The sequence below is a fragment of the Scyliorhinus canicula genome, chromosome 22 (assembly GCF_902713615.1).
Source record: "Scyliorhinus canicula chromosome 22, sScyCan1.1, whole genome shotgun sequence".
In the NCBI taxonomy this organism is placed as follows: domain Eukaryota; kingdom Metazoa; phylum Chordata; class Chondrichthyes; order Carcharhiniformes; family Scyliorhinidae; genus Scyliorhinus; species Scyliorhinus canicula.
The window spans coordinates 7,394,216-7,421,668 of record NC_052167.1 but is presented as its reverse complement, the minus strand read 5'-3'; the positions used below and the strand labels follow the sequence as shown (position 1 = coordinate 7,421,668).

General features: G+C 44.5%; 1 protein-coding gene across 1 annotated transcript; it reads left to right on the top strand.

The window, feature by feature from the left end:
• Window positions 1-250: 250 nt before the first annotated feature.
• Window positions 251-26,029, top strand: myoz1a (myozenin 1a). The gene is made up of 6 exons (XM_038782662.1): window positions 251-432; window positions 948-1,047; window positions 1,741-1,910; window positions 17,586-17,838; window positions 20,653-20,854; window positions 25,453-26,029. Exons 2-6 carry the CDS (start codon window positions 972-974, stop codon window positions 25,682-25,684), a joined length of 933 nt encoding a protein of 310 aa, XP_038638590.1. The 5' UTR covers window positions 251-432; window positions 948-971; the 3' UTR covers window positions 25,685-26,029.
• Window positions 26,030-27,453: the final 1,424 nt, after the last annotated feature.

The following is a 27,453-nucleotide window of genomic DNA, read 5'->3' as shown; positions in this document are numbered from 1 at the left end:
GACAGTGACCCAAGGTTAGAATTGAACTGGAGTCCCTGGCGCTGTCCACTGTGTCACTGTGTCACCACAATGGCACACCAAACTAGTGTGAAATATACAGTTCTTCACACAATCTCACAACTTCTTTCCATTTTTCAAAGAGCAGTCGGTCTCTACCTTGCCATCTGAAATTTGAAGATTGCTTACATACATGGTTTTATCTTGTCTCAGTGCTATCTGAGCTCCCTGGTCCAATACTATATATATCTCAATGATGCACATTGCATTTGGAATCAAATTCGCTGCACTTTGCATCAGCACTTAGTGCTGTGCAGACACAAGTCCTGCTTCGTCCTTTCTTCACAAACCTCATGTACATTTAATCTGAGGTAAATTCTGATCTGAGACTGCAACCAGTGGCCAGATATTCCAGCAGCATTTTTCAGCAAAAAGGTAAGTTTTTGTAAGCATTATCTATGATAAAATATCAGCCAAGTTTGCGGTAGCTTTTAAAAGCAATGCATACAACCTGTCTCTCTGAAAATGTGTAATAACAAGCATTGGATCTCAGATTCAGAACTTTATATAGTTTTCTCATTACCAGGAGAACTGTAAGCAGAAGGCCATCAGAGTTTTCGAATGATGACTCTGTTGCAAGTAGGAAAAAGAATTAAGTACCTGTTTGTTTCTTTCTGCCTTACTTCATGCGCTGGTTTCAAATGTTTGCAAGATGACAATCAAGGTTCTAAAATGTCTCCTTTTCTGTTGCATTGCATCTGTGCCTAAACGCGAATAATGTTGTTGCAGTTTTGGGAATTAAGCTGCACTGAACGTGACCAGTCCCAGTGGCAAACATTTGATTGCCTTTTCCAGGCTCACGATTGTACAAACGTTAGAAACCTTTCTGCTGGTTCATTTGATATTCACAAGCGATGTGTGTGCTTTTTCCTACTCGTTGTTCACCAAAGGAGAAAGGACTGATCCCAGCCACCATGCCACTGGCCGGAACCCCTGCACCTATCAAGAAGAAAAGGACACCCAGAATAATTACCAAAACGCTGAAGGATGGTAGGTCCTACATTTATCATGTCCTACTCACAAGCTACAAATGTAGTTTTCCCGATAAAGATACTGGCCTCTTCTAGGTAAACTGAAGGAATTGCTTGGGTTACACTCACATTTCGTTTGGTGGATATATTTGTTTTCTCTTACTTTATAACAAGAGCGAACGCGGAACGGGGGCTCTTTCTGAAAATGTCAGGATTGCTGAGCCCAATACCTTGGCTGCTTTGTTCTATTTAAGATGACAGGTTTGACTGCAAGTTTATAGACCCTATTTATAAAATACCTCTCATACTATCAGTTCTGTAAGCTGCTATTGATTAACTTGCTTATTATAAAGGCAAAACAGTGAACGACTAGGACTCTTTGAATTGTTGCTGAATATTTCCTTTGTTTCTGGTAATTTTATAAAATTTGTGTAGAGCTGGTGTGCCTTCTCCGATGACAGGCGTACACTTTAATTTGGAGAGCCGGTGACAGGGAATACTAACAGCTGAAGATGTGTCTGATTGATTTAGTGACTGCAGTTAGAAGTGTCTCTCATATTTGCAACTCTCACTTATAGCTCCAGCCATAAAAGTGATAGATATGGTTGAGTCCAATAAAGACACAGGGCCAAGGGTGTGCTCCACCATCCACCCCCCCTCAAAACCATTAAACTATTTCACTGTTTCTTCTGTTTACTATTCTCTGCAACAGCTGAAACCGAGATTAACTTTGGGAAGAAGATCAGCATCCCAAGGGATGTTATGTTGGAGGAACTGTCATTGTTGAAGAATAAAGGATCCTTGATGTTTAAAGAGAGACAACGGAGGGTCGAAAGATTCATCTATGAGTCCAATCCCGATGTCTTTAACCCAGATTCAATGGTATGCGTTTCCACCTTAAAAGATGACATTTATCTTACATTCAGTGTTTATCACTTGTTGTGTCACCTCGTAATTCAGTTTCAGAACAGAGCAAATTAAAATTTCTCCTTTTCAATCTGAACTACATCATAATAGCTGCACATTGAAGGTCCTATCACATCACCAATCACATCAGCACCATGGTCTTAAGAAGAAAAAACAATCCCTGATACATGGCAATATTCAGGTGCAGAGAGGTATCAGCCCATTGCCTTACCTCTCCGCCTTTGAAACCTTATCCCTAACAAAACCGTTGCCATCTTTCGGAATGGCTTTTTCCCCACCACAAGTGCCTTTTTCTTCCTCAAGTTCAAGGAGTACAGATATCAATGCATCTCATGCACAACCGGCCTAGCCATTCATCTCCCGATCTAGCTAACCATGTCAAGAACTGCGGGGCCCCAATTTCCTCTGCCAAAACTGATCATTACACCTGGATCATCTAGGAGGGAGGAAATAAGCACGGGTCTCTCTCTTTCTTCACCATTCAAATTGTCTTCCGCCCCTGCTCCTCAATCTTCCAACTTCACTTGCAACAAACAGTGTGTGGACTTCATGATACCAAGATAGATACCATCAACTCAGTTGCCTCTGCTGCTTTCCCCATATTCTCCTTGTTTATGAAGTAGAATCTTGCTCTCGGGCTCTTGCCCCTACCCCAGGCCTGACATGATTTTTCCCACTCTCTTCACCGGTTTCTCTCCCACCTTCCCAATTTCCCATTTTACCTCATGCCAACCATGGGGCCCACCTGGTCTCTTGACCCCATTCCAAATAAACTGCTGATTCCTGCTAAACTGCTGAACTTTCCTAACCAACTCCATGCTAGATGTTATGATAATGGTTCCGTGTCCCTTTCAAAATCTCCCACCACACAAAATGTTTGCAGTCCCTGTCTTCCTGAAAACTACAAGCCCAGCTCCAACATTCCCTTCCTCTCTGAAGGCCCTTGAATACATGTTTGTGTCCTTAATCTGTGTCATTACTTCTGCAACTCTCAGTTTGAATCTCTCCAATCAGGTTTCTCTTCTTACCACAGAATTGAGATGATCAGGCTAAAGATATGGATGTCATTCTCTATGACTTAAACTGTGATATCCTATCCCTCCTCAACCTTCTTGACATTTCACATCTGACATTTCAACTACACCTCCCTCCTCCCCCCCCATATCTCTGCACCATAATCTATCTTACTGCAACTTCCTCACTTAGCAATTATCTATCATAGCAAAGCATATCCAGTCATGGCTTCTCTTTCTAACCCTGCACCATCATCTCTGAAGTCACCCAACGTTCACTCTTTCTGTTTTACAGTTCTTCATTTGCATGCTACAACTTGTCAATGTTATCAAGACACATGGGTCACTTCCAAGCTCTACTCTCTGCCACCTCAATTGATTATCCAGTGTCACTGTGTTATCAGGCTGTTATACAGGATTGGATCAGATGATGTTTTGTACAGTTATACCAGAGAAGACCAAAGTCACTGGGCTGGCTTCTCCGGTTTTGCGGCTATGTCCGGAGCAAGTGTCTAGGATTACGACCAAAATGGCGGCGCCTCCCCCGCACAGATGGTCCGCCCAGTGGGGCGGTTAGCAGCTGCATCACGTAAAACCCCCAGCTTTACCTGCAGAAACGGACGGAGAATTTCCGGGTCCGTGGCCGTCCAAGGGCATGTGAGGACCTGCAGCGGTTGCGCCGTACAGCATGGCACCGGCTGTGCGCGGGCCTGGCCTGCCAGATAGTGCCACCCTGTAACTCCTCTCAGCACCCCCAAACCACCGCCCTCCCCCCCTCCTCCGGGGAGCGGAACGGCTCTCCCCCCAACTGTGGAGGCGCTGGACGCAGTCCGGCCACAGGCGCTGGACACAGTCTGGCCACAGGCACTGGACGCAGTCCGGCCACAGGCGCTGGACACAGTCTGGCTACAGGCGCTGGACACAGTCTGGCCACAGGCGCTGGACACAATCCGGCCACAGGCGCTGGACACAGTCTGGCCACAGGCGCTGGACACAGTCTGGCTACAGGCGCTGGACACAGTCTGGCTACAGGCGCTGGACACAGTCTGGCTACAGGCGCTGGACACAGTCTGGCCACAGGCGCTGGACACAGTCTGGCCACAGGCGCTGGACACAGTCTGGCCACAGGCGCTGGACACAGTCTGGCCACAGGCGCTGGACACAGTCTGGCCACAGGTGCTGGACACAGTCCGGCCACAGGCGCTGGACACAGTCTGGCCACAGGCGCTGGACACAGTCTGGCTACAGGCGCTGGACACAGTCTGGCCACAGGCGCTGGACACAGTCTGGCTACAGGCACTGGACACAGTCTGGCCACAGGCGCTGGACACAGTCTGGCTACAGGCACTGGACACAGTCTGGCCACAGGCGCTGGACACAGTCTGGCCACAGGCGCTGGACGCAGTCCGGCCACAGGCGCTGGACACAGTCTGGCTACAGGCGCTGGACACAGTCTGGCTACAGGCGCTGGACACAGTCTGGCCACAGGCGCTGGACACAGTCTGGCTACAGGCGCTGGACGCAGTCCGGCCACAGGCGCTGGACACAGTCTGGCTACAGGCACTGGACACAGTCTGGCCACAGGCGCTGGACACAGTCTGGCTACAGGCGCTGGACACAGTCTGGCCACAGGCGCTGGACACAGTCTGGCCACAGGCGCTGGACACAGTCTGGCTACAGGCACTGGACACAGTCTGGCCACAGGCGCTGGACACAGTCTGGCCACAGGCCCTGGACACAGTCTGGCCACAGGCGCTGGACACAGTCTGGCCACAGGCGCTGGACACAGTCTGGCCACAGGCGCTGGACACAGTCTGGCCACAGGCGCTGGACACAGTCTGGCTACAGGCGCTGGACACAGTCTGGCTATAGGCGCTGGACACAGTCTGGCCACAGGCGCTGGACACAGTCTGGCCACAGGCGCTGGACACAGTCTGGCCACAGGCGCTGGACACAGTCCGGCCACAGGCGCTGGACACAGTCTGGCCACAGGCGCTGGACACAGTCTGGCCACAGGCGCTGGACACAGTCTGGCCACAGGCGCTGGACACAGTCTGGCCACAGGCGCTGGACACAGTCTGGCCACAGGCGCTGGACACAGTCTGGCCACAGGCGCTGGACACAGTCTGGCCACAGGCGCTGACGAAACCTCAGACCACAAGTGATCCACGCGTCGGGAAGTCGGCCCATCGGGGGCGGAGCATCAGCGGAGGGCCTTCAGGTGGCATCCTGAGGCTGTCCCAACAGCGTATGACTTACTCACCAATGACATTGTTTCGAACAGTACAGTGGCGCAGTGTTTGGCACTGATGCTGCACGGCACCAAGGACCAGGGTTCGATCCCTGCCCCGGGTCACTGTCCGTGTGGAGTTTGCACATTCTCCCAGTATCTGCGTGGGTCTCACCCCCACAACCCAAAGATGTGCAGGCTAGGTGGATTGGCCACATTAATTGGGGTGAAAAATTGGGTACATTAAATTTTAAAAAAGCTTTACTGAAGTCCATGTAAACTACATCAACTTCACTGCCCTCATCTACACACTGAGTCACCACCTCAAAAAAATTCAATCAAATTTGTTAGACATGATCTCCCCTTGACAAAGCCGTGCTGACTATCCTTGATTAATCCTTGCCTCTCCAAGTGGAGATTAATTCTGTCCCTCATAGTTTTTTCCAATAATTTCCTCACCATTGACATTAGACTCACTGGCCTGTAATTACCTGGTACGTCCCTTCTTGAATAATGTCCTCCTGTCCTCTGGCACCTCACCTCTGGCCAGAGAGGATTTGAATATTAGCATCAGAGCCTCTGCAACCTCCTCTCTTGCCTCACACAGCAGCCTGGGATACATCTCATCTGGGCCTGGGGGTTTATCCACTTTTAAACCTGCTAAAACCACGACCCTCTCCTCCCTCTCAATGCTAATCTGTTCAATTATATCACAACCCCCTCCCTGCTTTTATACCTACATCATCCTCTCCATAGTGAATACAGATGTGAAATACTCATTTAATCTTCACCCTCACCCACCCTTTTGGCTCTACACTCAAGTTGCCACTTTGGTCCTGAATAGGCCCTCCTCTTTCCCTAATTACCCTCAATAAAAGACCATAAGACATCAGAGCAGAATTAGGCCATTCGGCCCATCCAGTCTGCTTCGCCATTCAAACATGGCTGATATGTTTCTCATCCCCATTTTCCTGCCTTCTCCCCATTACCCCGATTCCCTTATTAATCAATATATTTATAAAGCACCTTGGGATGCTCCTTTATTTCCCCCACCAGTGTTTTATCATTCCCCCTCTTTGCTCTCCTGATTTATTTCTTAAGTACCTCCCTGCACTTTCTATACACCTCTAAGAAGTCTTACAACACCAGGTTAAAGTCCAACAGGTTTGTTTCAAACACGAGCTTTCGGAGCACGGCTCCTTCTTCAGGCTCGTGTTTGAAACAAACCTGTTGGACTTTAACCTGGTGTTGTAAGACTTCTTACTGTGCTCACCCCAGTCCAACGCCGGCATCTCCACATCATATACACCTCTAAGGCATCCACTGTTTTCAGTCCTCTGTGTCTGCCATAAGCCTCCCTTTTTCTCCCTGATCCAATCCTGTACTTCCTTTTGAATCCTATGTTCTCTTGACTTTATGGCCCCATTCTTTACAGGTACATGATGGCTTTGTACTCTCTCTATTTCCTTTTTGAATGACTTCCACTGCTCTGATATTGGTTTTACTACAAGTATCTGCTCCCAATCCACATTGGCCAGATCCGATCCTGTCTTATTCTATTAAAATCAGCCTTCTCCTAATTTAGAACCTTTATTTCTGGTCCATCTTTGTCCTTTTCCATACTTACATTAAATCCTCCTGAGTTATGGTCACTATCACTGAGATGCTCCCCCACTGAAACTTGTACCACCTGTCGGGCTTCATTCCCTTTCGTACAGTTTTGTAAAAGCAGCTTGTTTTCTTTTTTGCAAAAATGGCGAGTCATTGAAATGTTCTGAGCTGAACTGCGCAAAAAAACCTTCAAATTATTCCAAGCAACTCTATTTCATGTTTCCCTCTCAGTGCTCCATTTATATTGGCCCTTTCTCTGGTTTGTCGAATTTAACCTTAGTCCTTTCTCTCAATCCTCCATCCATACAAAAATTGATGCCATCTCTATTTTCTCACTGGAATTAATTGCCCAGTGGATTTTCCTGTCCTCCATCTATCATAACTGGTTATTTTCCGACTTGACCTTGATCTTGGCCTTTCAGATCAAAGTAACTTAACTATTCTTGATTCTCTTCTATTTTTCCACTTGTGCTTCCCAAGCCAAGAGCCAAGGTTATTAACAGGATTGCTATTAATGTTGGCGACATGGCCAACACCAATTGCTGAACGATTAACAACTATCCAATTACATTGCATTATGGGTAATATATATTTTGTTGCATTGTTCAGAAACATATTTTCCACCTTGTTTGGGAAGAAGAATCACAGGAATACTTCATCCATCATTTAATTTTAAATGAAAATAAATTGTACTTTTATTCAATTGAACTGAAGTTTTCCCAATGAGGTTTACATTCAGATTGATCTCCATTGCAGGTGATCAAGGCATCAAAACAAAATAAGCATAAAGTCAATATTTATGCAAATACCCCATCCATACAAAGGATTTTGTTCTAGTATGCGAATAGTAATTAGCCAGAATATTAAACTCTGTTTTAGAAAGTTTAATAAAATATTTTGAAAATTAGGTGCTAAATATTTGGGGGCCCCTGATGATGCCATCAGTCTGCTCTATCCCATTCAAATATCACAGGTCAAATAGTAATTGTTCTTTGGTTTGATTCATCTTCTTGGGTGAAGGGCAAGCAAAAAAAGACAGAAGTGATAAAACACCGAAAAAGAGAAATAGCAAAAATTATAATTGGAGTTAATGCAAAATATTGGGCTAAATGTGCAACATACAAGTGCCGAGGCAGACAGGGGCTGGAATTGATCCTCGCCAGCAACACAAAAACAGGCTCAGTAAGCTGTAGTCACCGCTCTCACAACATTGAGATTGGGAGAAGATTCAGAACACAACAGCAGCAAAGTTGATTCCAAACTGGAGGTGATTGGGTTGCCAAATCTATTCCCGTCTGAAGAAAAAAATAGATTGAGAGCTGGGGAGCAGTGATTGATTTTTTTCAGAGATAGGTGGAAAATCCAAAACCTGGAGATGAGAATGAGTGAAAGTGTGAAAACAGCTGGGAACTAATGCAGCTTAAACAGTTAAACATGTTAATCAACAGAAACAAACTGCAACCTGGAACAATCAGTGTGAAGTGAACCATTGCAAATACCCTGTAGAGGGGAAGGGAAGGAGTTCTGGGCAGGAGAGCGATTACAGAGGAATCATTCGGATTCCCTACATGGATCTAATTGAGTGAAGCCTTTAACAGCCTTTCCTTGGTTTTTTCTCTCTTAAAAGTTGTGTGTCTTTGAAATGGGACTGTGGGCACAGATGCTTAACACATTGGTCCTTTCTGTTTAAGGGGGGTGTTGTTTTAAATAAATGAGCTAATATGCTGGGCGGAAAGAGGAATTTCAAGCCCAGAAAATGAGTAGAACCAAATATTCTAGTTCAGGGGCTGGTGTGGGGGAAACAGAACCCGGAGTGTAGAAAATAAGCAGGGAGCAAAAACGCCCACAAATCGAGAATATCGAATTCGTTTGCAACAGGAATAAAGCTGAGGCAGTCAAGTTGTGATTCCTCTATAATTAGAAGATCCAAGGCTGACAGGCCAGCTCCTCGCTGTGTGCTGAAGCTGGGTCAGTGTCATGTAGTTAAATCCAATCGCTTTATGGTCACTGAGCTGCTGAACAGAGCTCCTCTGCAACAACCTGCAGCAAAGGCCACATTCACTATGGCCTCCTGAGGAAAGATTATTAAAACCGCACTACATATGGTTTCGCAATATATTCTGTTTCATATTAAAATATGCTACTTGGAATGAAACAAAACAGTCCTCTGTCACTTTTGCAAATCTCCTAGTTCCTGTGTAAAGGGCAGGTTCCCAGACAAGGAAGCTGGGAAAACACCACCAGGGGTAAAGAGATAATAAGCTGAATTAAAACATAAATGGCACATAAAGATTTCTGAATTAAAATTCCACAGAGAGGGGCCATTACTTCAGTAACCCGCTGGCTTATTTGCTCTGCCTCACCTGTCAAGCAGGTCACTCACCGTCACTGTCTGTTCAGGTAACACTGATGACCCTTTGGCAGCCTGTGTGAAAGAACACAATGTTCTCCCGGTGTCCTATCCAACATTCCTCACCCATTCAAGGCTGCCAAAAGGACATGGTAGCTGTCATGTGCGGGGCAACAGTCACAACAAGTGCTATCCAACAGTAATACATTGTAAAGGACTTTGAGACCTTTCTGGCAGAGACACAATAAGACTCATTAAAAATGCCAAAACTTAGTTGGGAAGACAAGAAAAAACTTTGGAAGAAAAAAGTTTCAAAGAAAGGAGGATACAAGGCACTGTTCTGAAAGGTCAAAGGTTGGATGTAGTTAGGCTCACAGGTCACAAAGCTGATTGCCTCTGATGTATGAAATACTGGACATGTCACTTTATCTAACGCTGTACTTTTAGGTCGGTCTGTAGGCCACTTACCTTCCCCAAAATGAATGTCCTGTTGTGTTAAACTCATTCCCATTTGGTAATCAACCATTAAAATTAGTTCATTCCAAATTACCATGTAAGTAACCACCGGCATTACTACTAATTTTCATCTAATCAGGTGCCACTGTGCACAGTGTGATCCTTTCAAATAAGAACAATAAAAAACTCATTAAATTAGAACCATTAAACTACATTTCCCTAATACTTTTCCACATGTCTCAAATGAATGTTCTTAGTTTAGAACATCAATCATTGCCTACCCTCAAAAACACAACTTGTAGGAAAATGCCTGCTTTCCGAACACTAAAGAATATCAGCCACGTTCAGTTGTGGTGTTACCCATAGGGTATGATTGTGACAAGGATTGTGAGATACAAGAGGACATGGATAAACCAGCAGGATTAGCAGATAAGTGACAGGTAAACAATGCAAAAAAGAACAGTGAAATACTACATTTTGGAAATAAGATTGGAGAAAAGAAATATATTCTTAATATTAAAATCGAGTCGAGCAAAAGAGGGATCTTAATATACAGGTGGGCAAATCAACAATTTGGGCAGCACGGTAGCATGGTGGTTAGCATCAATGCTTCACAGCTCCAGGGTCCCAAGTTCGATTCTCGGCTGGGTCACTGTCTGTGTGGAGTCTGCACGTCCTCCCCGTGTGTGCATGGGTTTCCTCCGGGTGCTCCGGTTTCCTCCCACAGTCCAAAGATGTGCGGGTTAGGTGGATTGGCCATGCTAAATTGCCCGTAGTGTCCTAAAAAAAAGTAAGGTTAAGGGGGAGTTGTTGGGTTACGGGTATAGGATGGATACGTGAGTTTGAGTAGGGTGATCATTGCTCGGCACAACATCGAGGGCCGAAGGGCCTGTTCTGTGCTGTACTGTTCTAATTTCTAAATAAAATGGTAGCATAAGAAGATAAGGTCATAAAAAAGAAACAGAATCATTATACAGATACATTGAATATAAAACAAAGGAGACCATGATAAACTTGTACACGACGCAAGCTAGTCTGCAGTTGGAGTCTAGTTTTGAGCACCAGATTACAGGAAGGGTAGAAAAATAATGGATCCATGAGAATTTCAGCAGGATTGAAACGGTTGCAATGAGGCTGTTCTGAGATGTTCAGGCTCTTATCTCTGGGATTGGGAATGTTGGGCGGTTGATGGGATGAATAGTTGAGAACTGGTCAGGGAGTCGGTGGCAAGAAGACAAAAAATTGGAGACAATCACAAAAAGAATTAAATAGGAAATTTAAAATTATTTATTTACACAACAAGTAAGTCTGTGGGCAGATGGCGTGTATTGTAGGCAAGTGGGAGTTCATTCACGTTAATCATTAGAAAAGCAGAATTTTTCTTCAAATGTGTGAAACTTGCAAATGTTAATGTTTAGAGAGACTTAGGGTTACTCATGCAAGAAGTAAGTATAATAAGTTAGCATGCAGGTACAGAAAGCAAGAAGGAAAGCACTTAGTGGGACATTATAAATGTAGGACCTACCATCCTTTACTGTTTTTGTAATTATTATGGATGTCCTCTTCTTCTTGATAGGTGTACGTAGCATGTTAGTCTTTACTGCAATAGGATTGGATTACTGGAATAAAGAAATCTTGTTACAATTGTTTGGGGTTTGGTAAGACCACACCTAGAATACTGTGTGCAATTTTGGTTTCACATATTTAAGGAACAATTTATTTGTACTGGAAGCAGTCAAGCAAAAGTTCACAAGATTGGTCCATGGGATGAGAAGGTTTTTCAATGACGAGAGGCTAAGTAAATGGGGCCCATTTCCCTGAAATTTAGAAGAATGAAAGGTGATCTCATTGAAAGATTCAAAATTATGAAGGGGCTGGACAGGGTAGAAACTGAGAGATTGCATCCTCTGATTGGGAAATCTAGAACAAGGGGGCACCGTTTCAGGATAAGGGCCGATCATTTAGGATTGAGATGAGGAAAAGTTTCTTCACCCAATGGATTGTGAATGTTTGGATTATATTTAAACCAGAGAGACAGAATTTTGGCGTCTCAGGGAATCAAGGGATATGCGAAGTGGGCGAAGGTGGAGTTTAAGCCCAAATTCAGCTTTATTATATTGAATGGAGCAAGTTTGATGGGCTGCATGATCTTCTCCTGCTCCAATTTTATATGTTCTTACATAATGGCTATGGGGAGTGAGCGGGAGAGCATAATTAGACTAGATGGGATATTAAAGGGTATGTGGAGCAAGTGGGAAGGTGGGACTAGACTGAGTTCCTTGCAAGAGTAAGCATTTTGATGTGACAGACCAAATGGCCTGTTATTTGTTTAACATTTTATACATCATGTAAATTTGACCAAGTTGAGAAGCAGAAGATATCAGATACAAGAGAGGAGCAAGAGGAGAATGATGGAGCAATGACGTTTGATAGGTTAGGATAAATGATGCTTGGCTGAGTGAATATTCTTGGAAAGGTGAAGGAGTAAGAGAACACGCAGATATTATTTAGGGAACCAGGTAAATAGAAAGCTAAACATAAGAAGGGGCCAAGTTAGCTGGATGACTAAGAGGAAAGACTGAGAGAAGGAGATAATTGGAGCATTTTAAAAGGCTATATGATAATTCAGGTCTGAATGTTTCCTGTTTTCTCCTCAATAATTCACGCATTGATTTCTATGGAACAATCTGCTGCTGGTTTCACACACTGCACAAATATACCTAACAAATACATTTATAAACTGTCATATACTTTGATCAGACTGCCAAACTGCTTGGTTTTAGTAAAAACATAAAACCTTTTACTTTTTCTCTTCTCACCATCCAAGGCCTCAAACACTCCTTCCAGGAGAAGCAGTAATATTCTTGTACTTCTTTCAATTCTTTCAATCTAGTCTATTGTACTCACTGCGAACAGGATGGTCTCCTCTACACTGGGAAGACCAAACGGGAATTGAGTGACAGTTTTGCAGAACACCTCCTTGGTTCAGTCTGAAAGCATGGTCCTCAGCTCCTGGTGCCATGTCATTTTAAATCTCCACCTTGCTGTCAGGCTGACAACTCTGTCCTTGACCTGCTGCACTGTTCCAGTGAAATTCAACATCACAATGAGGAACAGCGCCTCATCTTTCACTTAGGCACTTTGCAACTTTCTGGACTCAACACTGAGTTCAATCATTTCAGAGGATCGACTCTGCGGTTTTATTTCGTTTCCTTTTCTTTGCACATTTTGTTTTCCCTCTTATTTTTTCCATTCATCAGCACACAGTATAAGGGTATTAGGCATGGCAAGGGTTAATGTGGGACTGGCGATCAGTACCTCCCGCAGTATGGTGGACTCACATGATCGTGAACAGAGTACAGCAGAAGCCAGCATGAGGATACCTAGTTAAGACACCTTGGGGGCGTACATTGTTTTGAGTTGTTAATAAACACTTAAGACAGTATTTCAATGCCCTGGTACAGTGGGGGCATGGCCAGAAAACATAGTGAGCCATTCAAAAGTCTATTGACTTAAGCGGGTCTGGAAAATCCCGCTTGCGCAAGGGGCCGTAAAATTACACCCTTAACATTCAACCGCACAAGCCTCCAGACGTCTGATGAGACACGGAACATACCCTTACCACGTGGTGGCAACTAGTGCACAAATCCAGAACCAAAGAAGCCAGAGTGTGACCCCAGAATCTCATGGCATGAAAAACTAAAGAAACTTAAGTCCTGGCCTGACTGAAGTGCACCTGAACTGAAGACACAGCTGGAGATTGCCTACAAAAAGCTTCATTGCCAGATCTGATCAAACACAGAGTCAAAGGTCCGAGCCAGATTATAAAAGGCTGCGCAAAAATCCAATAATAAAGGCTGAAAACTAGAAGAATTCATTCTGCATATGAAAAACCTAACCTGATCTAACACAGAGTCGAAAGACCTATCTAGATCACAAAAGATGTGAGCAACATTCATTAAAGGCTGAAAGTACCTTTAACAAAAATTGAGGGCACTAATCAGGCAGATCGTACAGACTTTGTAACAAGTGCAGCTGGAAGAATGGTGCAGCTGAGTTTGAAGTGAGCCCTCTGCCATATAGCTGCCGAGTTTGAATGATTGGGGAAAAATGATAAAAACAACAGCTGTGGCCTAAAATTGGCTCCGTATCGCACTTTTAAGTTTAAACAAACCAAGTAGCTGGCTCAAACGGCTTATTTTGAAGATTTCCTGAATAATGGATTACTTTAGAGAGTCAGGCTGACGACTGCTGCCAGGGCCTGCCGAGGCCTGATAGGCAGGGAAGATGCAGTGAGAGAAGGACGGTTACTGCAGTGCCATCTTTGACGAGGTAAAACAAAATTAAAGTTGTACACCTGTCTTACATGAAATGGCCATGGATAATAAATTAAAATCACCAGACCAGCTTGAGCTCATGCAAGGGCTCAAAACAGATGCAAAACTGGTGTCACAGAAAATAAAATGTTTAGATTACAGTACATCAGGATTGGGGAGGGAATCAGTGGGGGTCCAAGTTAATACATTTTATACTTAGTTGGTGAAATTACCAATGAAACCATTCTAATGCCAGGCACTGATGAATCCTCAGCCAGCTTTGATAAGATATTAAAAGCTTTTGACAATTATTTTGATTTTCAAATTGTGGAGCATGCAGAGCTTAAAAAGAGGGAAATAACATCTCAATAAAGCAACAAAAGGGCAAAATACAATATCCAAGCAAACCACATGATGGGTGCAGACCACGTCAGTACAATGAATAATAAAAATCTTTATTGTCACAAGTAGGCTTACATTAACACCGCAATGAAGTTAGCGTGAAAAGCCATGCATGAGCTGAAGAGTTTAGTGCAGAGGAAAGATGAGGCTGAGAAGCAGCAAGAAGACATAAACACAGATTGTTTAAACAGCAACTAACAGGAGGCAGTGCTGAGCCACCTGGCTCAATTGGAGATATAATAGAAGAGCATTCTAAGCAGCAAACGGATAAGAAAGCCATGAGGAGCAATGACAGAACTAAAACAGGCAAAGACTTTGCTGGAGACAGACTTAGCCAACAGTGAAGGACAAGGACAAAGCTCTGCTGCAGATGCTGAAGGAAAAGACAAAAATTAGATCATGAAATGTAAATCCGATGATAAAGATCATGGAACTAGAAGGAAAAGCACGGGATACCTGAAACGTACTGAGAACCTGTGAGTTGTTGAAAAATGAAATGGCTGAAATGAAAATCAAGAATCCAAAAATGGGAAGAAAAGGTTGGACAGTTGCAAGGCAAATTAGAATACCTCAGAAAGGAGCGTTAAGAATCACAGAAACAATAAACACAAGTAAAATCACAGAACGTGAGCTTGGAGGATAGCACAGAGGAGTTAGGCTCTGTTAAGGGAAAACTGTTCAATTCAGAGAACCAGCTTTCATGTATGGAAGATGAGTTTGCTAATGAAGTTAAGAACTGATCAGAACATTGGCATGTTGCTCACTGGAAGTAGAACACTTGAAAAGGGACTTGAAATGCCGAAATGATAACCTTGGAGATGCAAATTCAACTGAGATGGATCTTCAATTAGAGCTTGACGTAATTTCTTCAAAGTCTTCAAAGTCTCTATCAAGTTTAGTGAAACATGCCTGGAATGGGAGAAGAAATTATTTATGCATCAGAACAGTTGGTTGGATGCAGAGTTAAGAATCAGTTCTTGAACTTCGATCCAATCTGAACCACATGAAAGGTGATATGTGCAATATAAAAGAGCAAATCCAGACTTTAAAAGCAGATAAGGAATATTCTTAGAAACAGATTGAGGATCTAATAGGTGAATGGGAAATATAATGGGATGTGCAATATAAAAGAGCAAATCCAGACTTTAAAAGCAGATAAGGAATATTCTTAGAAACAGATTGAGATCTAATAGGTGAATGGGAAAACTCTTAAGGAGCAGTTAGTGACTATGGAAGAAATATTCCAAAAGGAAATGAATTCCCAGGTGAAATTGTTAAGCTTGGATAAGGATTCCCCAAATAATTCTGAAACAAAGTCAACTGAACCCACCAGAGTAGGGGTTGCACTGAATGAAAAGGTCAATAAGCTTTAAAAGAATTAGAAAATAAGAGAGTAAACAAATATTTAGATGAAATTGTGACGAGGTGGAATTGAAGGTTCCATTTCTGAAATGTTAATGTCTGGGAGGAACATGATGGAACTCATGGGGAAAAAAACCCAAACCCCACTCTATGAATGAACAAAGTGAACATTCCCTCTGGAAGGAATGGGACAAACCCATTGAGTCCAACTCCATAGGCAGCATGGTAGCACAGTGGTTAGCACAGTTGCTTTACAGCTCCATAGTCCCAGGTTCGATTCCCGGCTTGGGTCACTGTCTGTGCGGAGTCTACACGTTCTCCCCGTGTGTGCGTGGGTTTCCTCCGGGTGCTCTGGTTTCCTCCCACAGTCCAAATATGAGCAGGTTAAGTGGATTGGCTGTGATAAATTGCCCCTTAGTGTCCAAAAAGGTTAGGTCGGGTTACTGGGTTGCGGGGATAGGGTGGAGACGTGGGCTTAAGTAGGGTGCTCTTTCCAAGGGCCGGTGCAGACTCTATGGGCTGAATGTCCTCCTTCTGCACTGTAAATTCTATGATTCTAGAATTCAAACAAAGCAGTTGGGTTGTAGATAAGGAGAAATTTAACTGCAAGGAGCTCAAAGAATTAGTCAGATAGAGACAACCAGGTGCCTGAAGGTCAGAGTGCATGATGTCAACTCCAAATTCAGAAAATCTGTCCAAAGCAACTGAGCCTACTGCTCCTCCCAACATGATCATAACAAGATCTGGAAGAATTGTCAAGACTCCAGAATTTATAAAGTCAGAGATTTGAGGGGGATCAGGGAAGAAGAGGTAGCTTGAAAAGATTATATTGTCAGTATGATTGGATAATGACTTGGGGGAGGTGTAGTATAAGGGTGTTCAGTGAATAGTGTGGGTCTGGAGAACAGTATCATGTAGAGAGTCACATGACAGTGGACTGAGTACAGTAGAGTCTAGCAGAACACAGAATACAGGTAGTGCTGAGTTAAGGCTATACCATGGAGATGTATGAGTTGTTAAGAAACACTTAATGTTCAACCACACAAGCCTCCAGACCTCTTTGTGAGACACAGAACAAACCCTTACAACACACACACCCGTTCTAGTTAAATATTTTGTTTCTTTGTCCTTTTTATCCCATCCTCTATCTCCTTGGCCTTGTAAGACTAACACTTCTGCCATCCAATTTCTCACGCCTGCCACCTTATCACAGACCTTCCTTTTGTCCTTATCCCACCGATCACCTGCTGAAAACCTCTCATCTCACTAACTTTTCCCAGTTGTGATGAAAGGTCAATGACCTGAATCATTAACTCTGTTTCTCTCTCCACAGATGTTGCCTGACCTGCTGAGCATTTCCAGCATTTTCTGATTTTATTTCAGATTTCCAGCATATGGAGTATTCTGCTTTTTACTTGATTTTCAAATTTTGTTTCGGGAATTTGGTGGAATGAAGAAACTATTTAATTGATAGTTTTACCATGCATTGTAAACTGTTCCATCGATTGCGTTCTTCATCCAGTTTTCAGTCCCTGCACTTTCTCCATATTTCAGTTACTTTGCCCATTCTTCCATTATATTTCGCAATATGTTTACTTCCAGAGTAATATCTTGTTTTAAACATTGTGACTGATTTTGCTTCTCTTGACTTTCATGGATGTTGACAACTTTTAACACATCCACATGTCAAACCAGAGCTTAGACTGAAGGCCTCATGAGAAACTGTGACCTTACTGAAGGTTTATATCGAATAGTTTGAAACATACTCGTCTAACAATCCAAATTCAATCAACCAATCAGAATCATAATGGACATTTCCTGACCTCTGACCTGAGGGAATGCATAACTTCCATATATTTTATGTTTTTTCCCCTAATCTTTATTTCCTAGGACAACCTCCAGAGGTTTCTACCTGGCTCTGGTGTGGTACTGAAGACTGGGGCAGGTGGCATCCAAGTATATGGCCAAATGGGATCCGGAGTCAGAAGTGGGTACAGTCACTTTGGAACACATTCGAGAGGCACAGCACCAGCACCATACCCTAAACCTCAGCACCTTGCTGCTGTCTCCGGGATCACTGGGAAACACGGGAGTGGTCAAGTAGCTAACGGGATTGGAGGTCTTGAAGGTGGCGGAGATCAGGGTAAGTGTGTGAACAAGGTTAACACTTTGAATACGCCACAGACTTCATAAAATGTCCTTGCTTTGTCTTGTCAATAATATTGGTCAACCTGATGCAGGAAGACAGTTGCAGTCTCTGAATGGGGTGCTGTTTACGTAGACAGACTGATTTTCTGGGAGAAATTAAAATGCAAATTGTAAATCCTATCTTGTACCTCGACACGGATTCAAGCAATGCACGAGAATAGAGAGGATTAACAACCAAAGTAGACTCTTCTTTGGACCTGTTTGAATGTGCAGTTGGCACCATCACAGATGCTCTGATGCAGACCACCTGCCAGGCCCAAGGCCCAGTCTGGGTGGGAGAGGATAAACGATTGGGAGTAAAGGCCATAGCAGTTTTCTGGAGCCCTGAGAAGTATTACTTAAGTCATGAAAGCTGCTTAAATTCAGGAATTCCCCGTCACGAGCCTTGAATCGGGCAAACCAATTTAGAAGGGAATATGAAATGAAGTCTGCTGTCATTTCAGGAAGCTACCAGGGCTGCCTAAAACACAAAGCCCCCAACCAATTTAATAGCTACCTAAACTCTTGTACAGATAAGGCACAAAATTGATTATCATTGTGCTTAATTTATACCCATAAAATAGCATCAAAAATGTTAAATTTTAAAATGTGTAAGTTTGGATCATAACAAAGGGGTCTTTGAAATGTTTATTTATGTGGCACCTTGCAAGATCACAGGACATCCCAGAGCACTGTACAGTCAATTCATTACCTGTTTGAACTAATGTAGTGGCTAGATGAAACAAGTTCATATTTTTTCCAGGACAGCATCATATTTTTGACAGGAGTTTTCTAGTTTGTTATTTGCAAAGAACTTGAGGAAAAGTGAAGACATTCTAAGGTTCCTACAAACTAATATCAAACAGCAAGCAGATGTTTTAAAAAAAGTTATTCTTGTGATGTGGGCATTGCAGGCAAGGACATGCCCAACCTGCGTTGCCGTGAGAAGGTGGGTTGGGCCTTCTCTTTGAAGCTCCCACAGGATCCTGCGCCAGACCCATGAGAATGTTTCTCATTCAGCAATTACCCTCAATATCCCAGAGATAAGGAGAGAGAAATAGGCCCAGGATCCCTCCTGCGCGGGACCAGGATTAGTTTGAGCTGTGATGCACTACAGGAACGAACCATGGCTCCTTAGACAGCACCTTCCAAACCCATGACCACTACCATCTAGAAGGACAAGAGCAGCAGATACCTGGGAACCCCACCACCTGGAGTTTCCCTCTAAGTCACTCACCATCCTGACTTGGAAATATATCGCCGTTCCTTCACGATCACTGGGTCAAGATCCTGGAACTCCCTCCCTAACAGCACTGTGGGTGTATGTACACCACATGGACTGCAACGGTTCAAGAAGGCAGCTCACCACCATCTTCTCAAGGGGTAATTAAGGATGGACAATAAATGCTGGTCTCGCCAATGACACCCACATCCCATGAAAGAATTTTCTAAAGTCAGTTAGCCTCATTGTCGAAGCTGACACTGGCTTTTCATGTGCACCTCAGGACAAATGAACATCTTCAGGAGAGGAATGAAAGAGGAGAAAACTGAAAAATACAACTTCCATTTGATAAGGGGCAGCACGGTAGCATTGTGGATAGCACAATCGCTTCACAGCTCTAGGGTCCCAGGTTCGATTCCGGCTTGGGTCACTGTCTGTGCGGAGTCTGCACATCCTCCCCGTGTGTGCGTGGGTTTCCTCCGGGAGCTCCGGTTTCCTCCCACAGTCCAAAGATGTGCAGGTTAGGTGGATTGGCCATGCTAAATTGCCCTTAGTGTCCAAAATTGGCCTTAGTGTTGGGTGGGGTTACTGGGTTATGGGGATACAGTGGAGATGTTGACCTTGGGTAGGATGCTCTTTCCAAGAGCTGGTGCAGACTCGATGGGCCGAATGGCCTCCTTCTGCACTGTAAATTCTATGTAAAAAAAAAAAATTACAGCCCTTCTAAAATCCTCCATGGCTTAAGAGCAATGGAACAAAACTAAGTTTCAATTGAAAATAGTTGCCTTTCCATCACTGACCAATGTGCAAGAACAACACAAATTGAACGAGGTACAACGATAGGTGGAAAGAGAGATTAAGTTACGTTTGAGATAGGAACTGATATATAGAGTGGCATGCATATGGAAAATGAGGTTTTCTTGAGGCATTGGTGCAGAGATGACACAACGTTTAGAGCACAGAAAGAGGCCCATTTAGCCCATCGTGTTTGTACCAGAGAAAAACAAGCCTCCTAGCCCAATCCCACTTTCCAACATTTGTTCCATTGCCCTGCCGGTTACCACACTTGAAGTGATATCCTGAATGAGTTGAGGGTTACTGCCTTTAACATCTTCCAGGCAGCGAGTTCCTGATCCCTAACATCCTCTGGGGGGAAAAAAAAATTCTTCATCTCCCCTCTAATCTTTCTATCAATCACTTTAAATCTATGCCCCTTCATCACTGACATCTCAGCTGAAGTAAACAGGCCCTACCCACCCACTCTATCCAGGCCCCTCACAGCTTTGTACATCTGAATCTAATTTGCACTGAACCTCTTCTCTTCTGGGGAACAAACCCAGCCTCCAATCCTTCCTCATCGCTGCAACCTTCCAGTCCCAGCAGCATCCTGGTAAATGTGCAGAGAGGTGACTGCACGGTGTGTCTGTACAATCAACAATGTTAACCTTTTGTCACTGTTCTGTGATCAGAACTAATCCCATCATAACGCAAAGAAAGGTCTTCACTTTCGCAGCCATGGCTGTTGAGTCTCTATTTCCTTGTTTGCAGGTGGAGTTGATGGTGGGAAGGGAGCTGGAGGAGCTGGAGGAGCTGGAGGAGTTGGGAAGAAGCACATTACAGTATTGAAAACCTATGTGTCACCCTGGGAGCAGGCCATGGGTAACGATACTGAGCTGAAGGCGACGATGAGTTTACACATGGAGTCGCCATCTGCTCCAGGCATGCTCCAGTTTTATAAATCCTTCAACAGGTGAGATTCCTGCCCCAAGAGAACAGAATGAGTTTGAGTTCCACAGCGGGTCCATTCTCCTCTCCCAGCCCACCCCTCACCCCCATTGGTTATCTGCTGATTGGGTCACCCGCAGCTTCTATGAAATGGAAACCGGGTAGATCGGCCAAGTGATGCACTCCGGTTAGAGAGTCCCCTGGGTGCGAAGGTGAACATTAAAATTAATTTCACACAGATAAATGGCACAATTTGATGGGTGATGGGGAAGCAGGACAGGAACAGGCTCACACAAACTGGGCAATCTGCGATTTATCAGCCAATTGGCGAAGATTGCGAATATATGTCCTGTCAAGTTTAGATGAAACCCTCCTAATAACTTTTAACCAAAGCTTCCCTCCAGTTCCTGTGAAGCACAAGGTTAGAGGAGCATCACTGCCACTCAGTGAAGTTTCTATTGCTGGATCTGAAACTGAAGGGAAACTCTCAAAGCAACTTGCAGTTTAGTGCAGGACACCAATAAAGAGGTGACATGAATTAGTTCCGCCAGCCCATCATCTCATGGCTCACTGGCATGTTTACCCCAAACTGTGTGACTGCACAGTAACCTGCTCAGATCACACATGTCCACCCACATGCCGCATTAAACACATCATCTGCTGCATAAATAAAACCTGGGTGATGTTGTTCATTGGCTCCGATAAATTAATAAGAATTTGAATTAAATATAACTTGCTGCTGTTAGTGGAAGCACTAAAGCATCGCTTTCTCTCGGACACTGGGTTGGGATCACTTGGATCTTCCCCAGCCTCGTCCCAGCTTCAGAATGGAGTTGCTGAAGGAAATTAAGGAATTTCTACAAGTTAATTTGTTATCGGGGGTACAGAACGCGGAAAGGCAGAGATCAAAAATGGCACTTTTACTCACCCCACTTGAAATACGCTATAGAGCAATAATACAGAACAGAGATCTTCATCTTGAGAGGGAGGTCAATGAACAAATTGAAATATCTTCAGCATTGGTAAGAAAAAGCTTTGATCCTTTTCCATAGAGAGTAATGAATTGACAAAGAGGTTGATGAAGGTAGTGCAGATGCTTTCTATAAATGGACTTTCAAAAGGCATTTGATAATAGTACCCCACAAAGGATTCTTTGAAAAGTAGAAGCTCTGGCATTAAAGGGACGGTGGGGACTTGCACAAAAGTCGGCTCAGAGATAGAGTGTTGTCCTGATTGGAGAGAAGGATGCCAGGGTCTTCTGGGATCCGTATTAGGATCATTGCCTTTCTCGTTCTCCATACACAAGCTGGGTTTGGGCATTGGGAACAGAATTTCAACATTTATAGAGGATACAAAACTCAGCAAAGTAGCAAATAGTGAGGAGGATAGTTACAGATATGAGGAGACTGACTGGTGATATGGGCAAATACATGATGGAAGTCATTTATTGTAGAAAGTGTAAAGTGATGCAGTTTGGGAAAAACACCATGGAGACAGAGGCAGCAACATCTAAATGGTTTTGAAGGAAAGAAGTGGTGAAATAACTGAGGGACCCGGGGGTATATATTGACCGATATTTGAAGGTGGCAGGGCAGTTAGGAAAGGATATGGGATACATGACTTTGTAAACAGGGGCATTAAATACCAAAACAAGAAGTCATGCTCAACATTACAAACCTCATGGGCAGCACGGTGGCACAGTGGTTAGCACTGGGACTGCGGCGCTGAGGACCAGGGTTCGAATCCCGGCCCTGGGTCACTGGCCATGTGGAGTTTGCACATTCTCCCCGTGTCTGCGTGGGTTTCACCCCCCTCAACCCAAAAAATGTGCTGGTTAGGTGGATTGGCCACGCTAAATTGCCCCTTAATTGGAAAAAAAATAATTGGGTAATCTAAATTTAAAGGAGAAAAAAAAAACATTACAAACCACTGGCTACTCAACTGAATGCAGCATGTGCATCATTCTGGGCACCATACTTGGGAGAAATGTCCAGATCCTGGGCTCGGTACGAAGGAGGGTCATCAGGATGATGTCAGGTCTGAGTGACTCCACCTCAGTGGGTAGATTGGAGAAATGGAGGCTGCTCCTCAGACCTGAGACAGAGAGGCTGAGAGAGAATGTAATATTGCGGAGGGCTTTGATAGACTCAAGAGAGAAACCATCACCCCATTCAAGGTAAAATTCATCCAAGTGAAACATATAAAATTGGTAGGAATAGTCCATGAAATTGAAACATTCCCAATCGAAGACTATAAACATGTGTTTGTTTCTCATCTCCATCAAATACAGATCAAACACCACCGATAGCCAATATAAAATTCAGATAGATACATTGCTCCAGCCCACAGTCAAGAAAATGAGTGATGAAAAATAAACATTGAATGTTTTAAATAAACAAAGAACAGACAATGGTAGTGTGATGCCCTTGGAGATGCACATTTGTGTTGGAATTAGCACAGCATCTTGCACTTGGCTTCCACCAGCGGTAGCTCTTAGTGAGTGGGACCTATAATAAGTACATCTTACTCAGCTGTGGGAAATATCGTAGAGAAGACTTGGTCAGAATTGGGAGCCATAAAACCAGCCAGTTGTAAGGCATGTGCTCTTTCTGCTATTTCTGCACAGATATACAAAGCACTCCCTTTCCAGGGGGTGAGTTAGAGGGATATTGTGCAGGTGAATGCATCCTTATTCGATTTATTGAGAAAAGAAGGTAGTAGAATACAGGTAGTTGAGATATAAAGTCTCACTCACTAAGCCATGTAGACCAGCAGAAGCTGAAGCTATGGCCCACAATCTATCCCCTATAGGCGGAACCATATCGGATTCGCGACTTCTGCTGAGCACTGGGATTTATCAAATGTTAATTGAGAAGAGGTTTGGGCTCCATTCCAACTTGCTCCGTATTTGTCGTCAAGCTCCACACACCAGTTATCGTAACGTCGGAAAAGTACCAGGCAGTAAGCAGTGCCTCGGGGAAATCTGCATTTACACGGGGAGGAAACATTGAAGAGTTCAATGGAGGGTCAAATGATCAAACGGGTTGGGGCATCACTGATAGAATCAAGGGGTCGGGGGTCAGTATCACTGCTAGAATCAAGGGCTGGAGATGGGGGGTAAGGGATCAGGGTCACTGCTAGAATCAAGGGCTGGGGGTGGGGGTAGGGGATCAGTGTCACTGCTAGAATCAAGGGCTGGGGTGGGGGTCAGTATCACTGCTAGAATCAAGGGCTGGAGATGGGGGGTAAGGGATCAGGGTCACTGCTAGAATCAAGGGCTGGGGGTGGGGGTAGGGGATCAGTGTCACTGCTAGAATCAAGGGCTGGAGATGGGGGGGTAAGGGATCAGGGTCACTGCTAGAATCAAGGGCTGGAGATGGGGGGTAAGGGATCAGGGTCACTGCTAGAATCAAGGGCTGGGGGTGGGGGTAGGGGATCAGTATCACTGCTAGAATCAAGGGCTGGGGGTGGGGGTAGGGGATCAGTGTCACTGCTAGAATCAAGGGCTGGGGGTGGGGGTCAGTATCACTGCTAGAATCAAGGGCTGGGGGTGGGGGTAGGGGATCAGTGTCACTGCTAGAATCAAGGGCTGGGGGTGGGGGTCAGTATCACTGCTAGAATCAAGGGCTGAGGGTGGGGTGGGGTGTGTGTCACTGCTAGAATCAAGGGCTGGAGATGGGGGGTAAGGGATCAGTGTCACTGCTAGAATCAAGGGCTGGGGGTGGGGGGGGGGGGGGTGAGTGTCGCTGCTAGAATCAAGGGCTGGGGTGGGGGGGTGAGTGTCACTGCTAGAATCAAGGGCTGGGGGGGGGGTGAGTGTCACTGCTTGAATCAAGGGCTGGGGGTGGGGGTAGGGGATCAGTGTCACTGCTAGAATCAAGGGCTGGGGGTGGGGTGGGGTGTCACTGCCAGAATCAAGGGCTGGGGTCCATTTTGTGTGGCTTGCTCATATTTGCTGCCAATCAGGAAATGCTTATGTTTCAGTTTTTGTTGTTTACCAGTTCTCAAACAGCTGCCAGTCTGTAAGAGCTGTCCTGTTACAGAGTCACCTGACCAGGAACCTGCCTGGCTATTTGACTGGAAGGTGTTCTGGTTTTCAAGCGCCTGCAGCTTGAGTGGCCGGTGTCCACATTATAATTCAACCCCCACCCCCCCAAAAAAAATCTTGTTAAAATAACACAGGGTCACAAAGGGCCTGTTTTTGGTGCCCAAAAAGACGGCAAGAGTTTGAACTCCCTAAAGTCTCTGGGAGGTGTACGTGACCTGATTAACTTTCTTAAATTAGTCGGTTGCTCTGTGACTTGATACGGCCCTGACACTAGATCCTGCATTAGGTTCTGAAATCTCTGTCCACATTCTTCCAGTCAAACCTGTCTTACTGAAAGAGTTGCAGTCCCCTTGAAGATACAAACACTTTCAGCGAAATCTGAGTTCTATTTCTGATTAAACAAGAAAAAACTTCACCAATGACAGCATAAATTCAATGGCCGAGTTGCTTCACGGGGAGATTGACGGTATAATTCCCAAACGGGGGGGGGGGGGAGAAAGGCAGGTTCTGCCTTCTAAAGCGATGTTCAGTGTTGTAACTTAAAATTGAACTAGTGTTCTAAAAATCCTTTCCAGAACTGCCATGCCATATGGAGGGTTTGAAAAGGCAGCCAAGCTGATGACTTTTCAGCTCCCGGAATTTGATACAGCTCCTCCCGAACCTGAGCCCGTGGTCGTATTCCACCAAGATATCAGCTGCCGGCCAAACTTTAACAGGACCCCTCTGGGCTGGACTCCAATGAGCACAGATTCTTTGGTTAACCTTGGAGTAGATCTTGAGTTCAACGCTGAAACTGATGACCTGTAAGAGGCTTGGGCGAGCAGCTGATTTGTTTGAAGCGCTCGTTTGGCCTCAGCTCAGGAGCATTAGAAATGACATTTGGCTTGAATCATCAGTGTATCAATGTGTAGTCTTTAAAAGCTGATGGCTTCTCAAAACCTCTTCCCTCACCCATTACTGACACATTTTGCTACTTGCCTCAAAAACTGATCTGGAGCAGGTTTCAGGTTCCTGTTACAGTTGCAGTTTGCATAGTGTAAGGAAGAGTAAACAGCAAATCGTGATAGAGAAAGATTTTTGGCTTGGATGTCTCTAAGGCAGTAATGTTATCAGGCAACTATTTTCTAAACAAAATAAAAAGCTAACAAAAAATATTGACTGTATTTAATTCCTTGTATGTGAAACATGGGGATGGCACGTGGCACGATGATTAGCACTGTTGCCTCACAGCGCCAGGGACCCGGGTTCAATTCTGGCCTTGGGTCACTGTCTGTAAAGAGTCTGCACGTTCTCCCCGTGTGTGCGTAGGTTTCCTCTGGGTGCTCTGGTTTTCTCCCACAGTCCAAAGATGTGCAGGTTAGGTGGATTGGCCATGCTAAATTGCTCCTAGGTGGGTTGTGCGGATGGAGTGGGTCTGTGTGGGGTGCTCTTTCGGAGGGTCAGTGCAGACTTGATGAGCCGGATGGTCTCCTCCTGCATTGTAGCGATTCTACGAAACTTATAAATCAGTGTTCATAAATTTGCACTTGATGTATCGAATCTAGTCAGTCACCCAGGACATAGCTCTCTCAGTTTAACACCAACAACTGAAACTTTTATTAACATCGTGCTTTAGTTGTAGTAAAACATCCCAGGTCAAACAAAATCTAACACTGAACCACATGTGGAGATATTAGGGCAGATGCCCAAATGTTTGCTCAGAGATTGGTTTGAAGGAACATCCCTTAAAGGAACAAAAAAAGGCAGAGAGCGGGGGGAGCGAGGGGGTTACAGAAATTCTGGTCTTGCCAGCGGAAGGCATAGCTGTCAATGGCAGAGTGACTTAATATTCAGGATGTTCTGGAGTCCAGAATTGGAGTTTTGACAGATATCTCAGAGGGTTACGAGGTTGGAGAATAGAGATAAAGAAAGGAAATGCCATGGAGTGATTTGAAAACAAGGATAAGGTGTTGTTTAACCAGGATGTAATATAGGGGGAGGCTGTGGTATTGTCACTGGACTAGTAAACCAGAGACCCGGAGTACTCTGGGGTCCCAGGTTCAAATCCTGCCTCTGCTGATGGTGATATTTGATTCAATAAAAATCTGGAATTAAAAGTCTCGTGATGACCATGGTCAGTTGTTGTAAAAACCCATCTGGTTCACTAATGTCCATCAGGGACGGAAATCTGCCGTCCTTACCCAGTCTGACTGACATGTGACTCCAGACCCACAGGTGGTTGACTCTTAGCTTCCCCCATCAAGGGCAATTAGGGATGGGCAATAAGTTAATTTTTAAAAATAGGTGACAGTTAGGGCAGGGGCAGATTTTGGAAAATCACAAAGTTTTGAAGTGGAAAAATTGGCCAGTGCCAAAGACTGGATGAAGATTTCAGCAGCTGAGGAGGCAAAGGTGATGTTCGGGAGGTATAAATGGCAATCTTAATGAGTATTGTGCAGCTGTGATGTACAGTGAAACATCAGATCAGTGCAGGCATTGGAATCACTGATTGGAATCGCTAATTAATCACAGGTCGACTCAATTTTCCATAGAATCCCTAAAGTGCAGAAGGAGGCCATTCTGCCCATCGAGTTTGC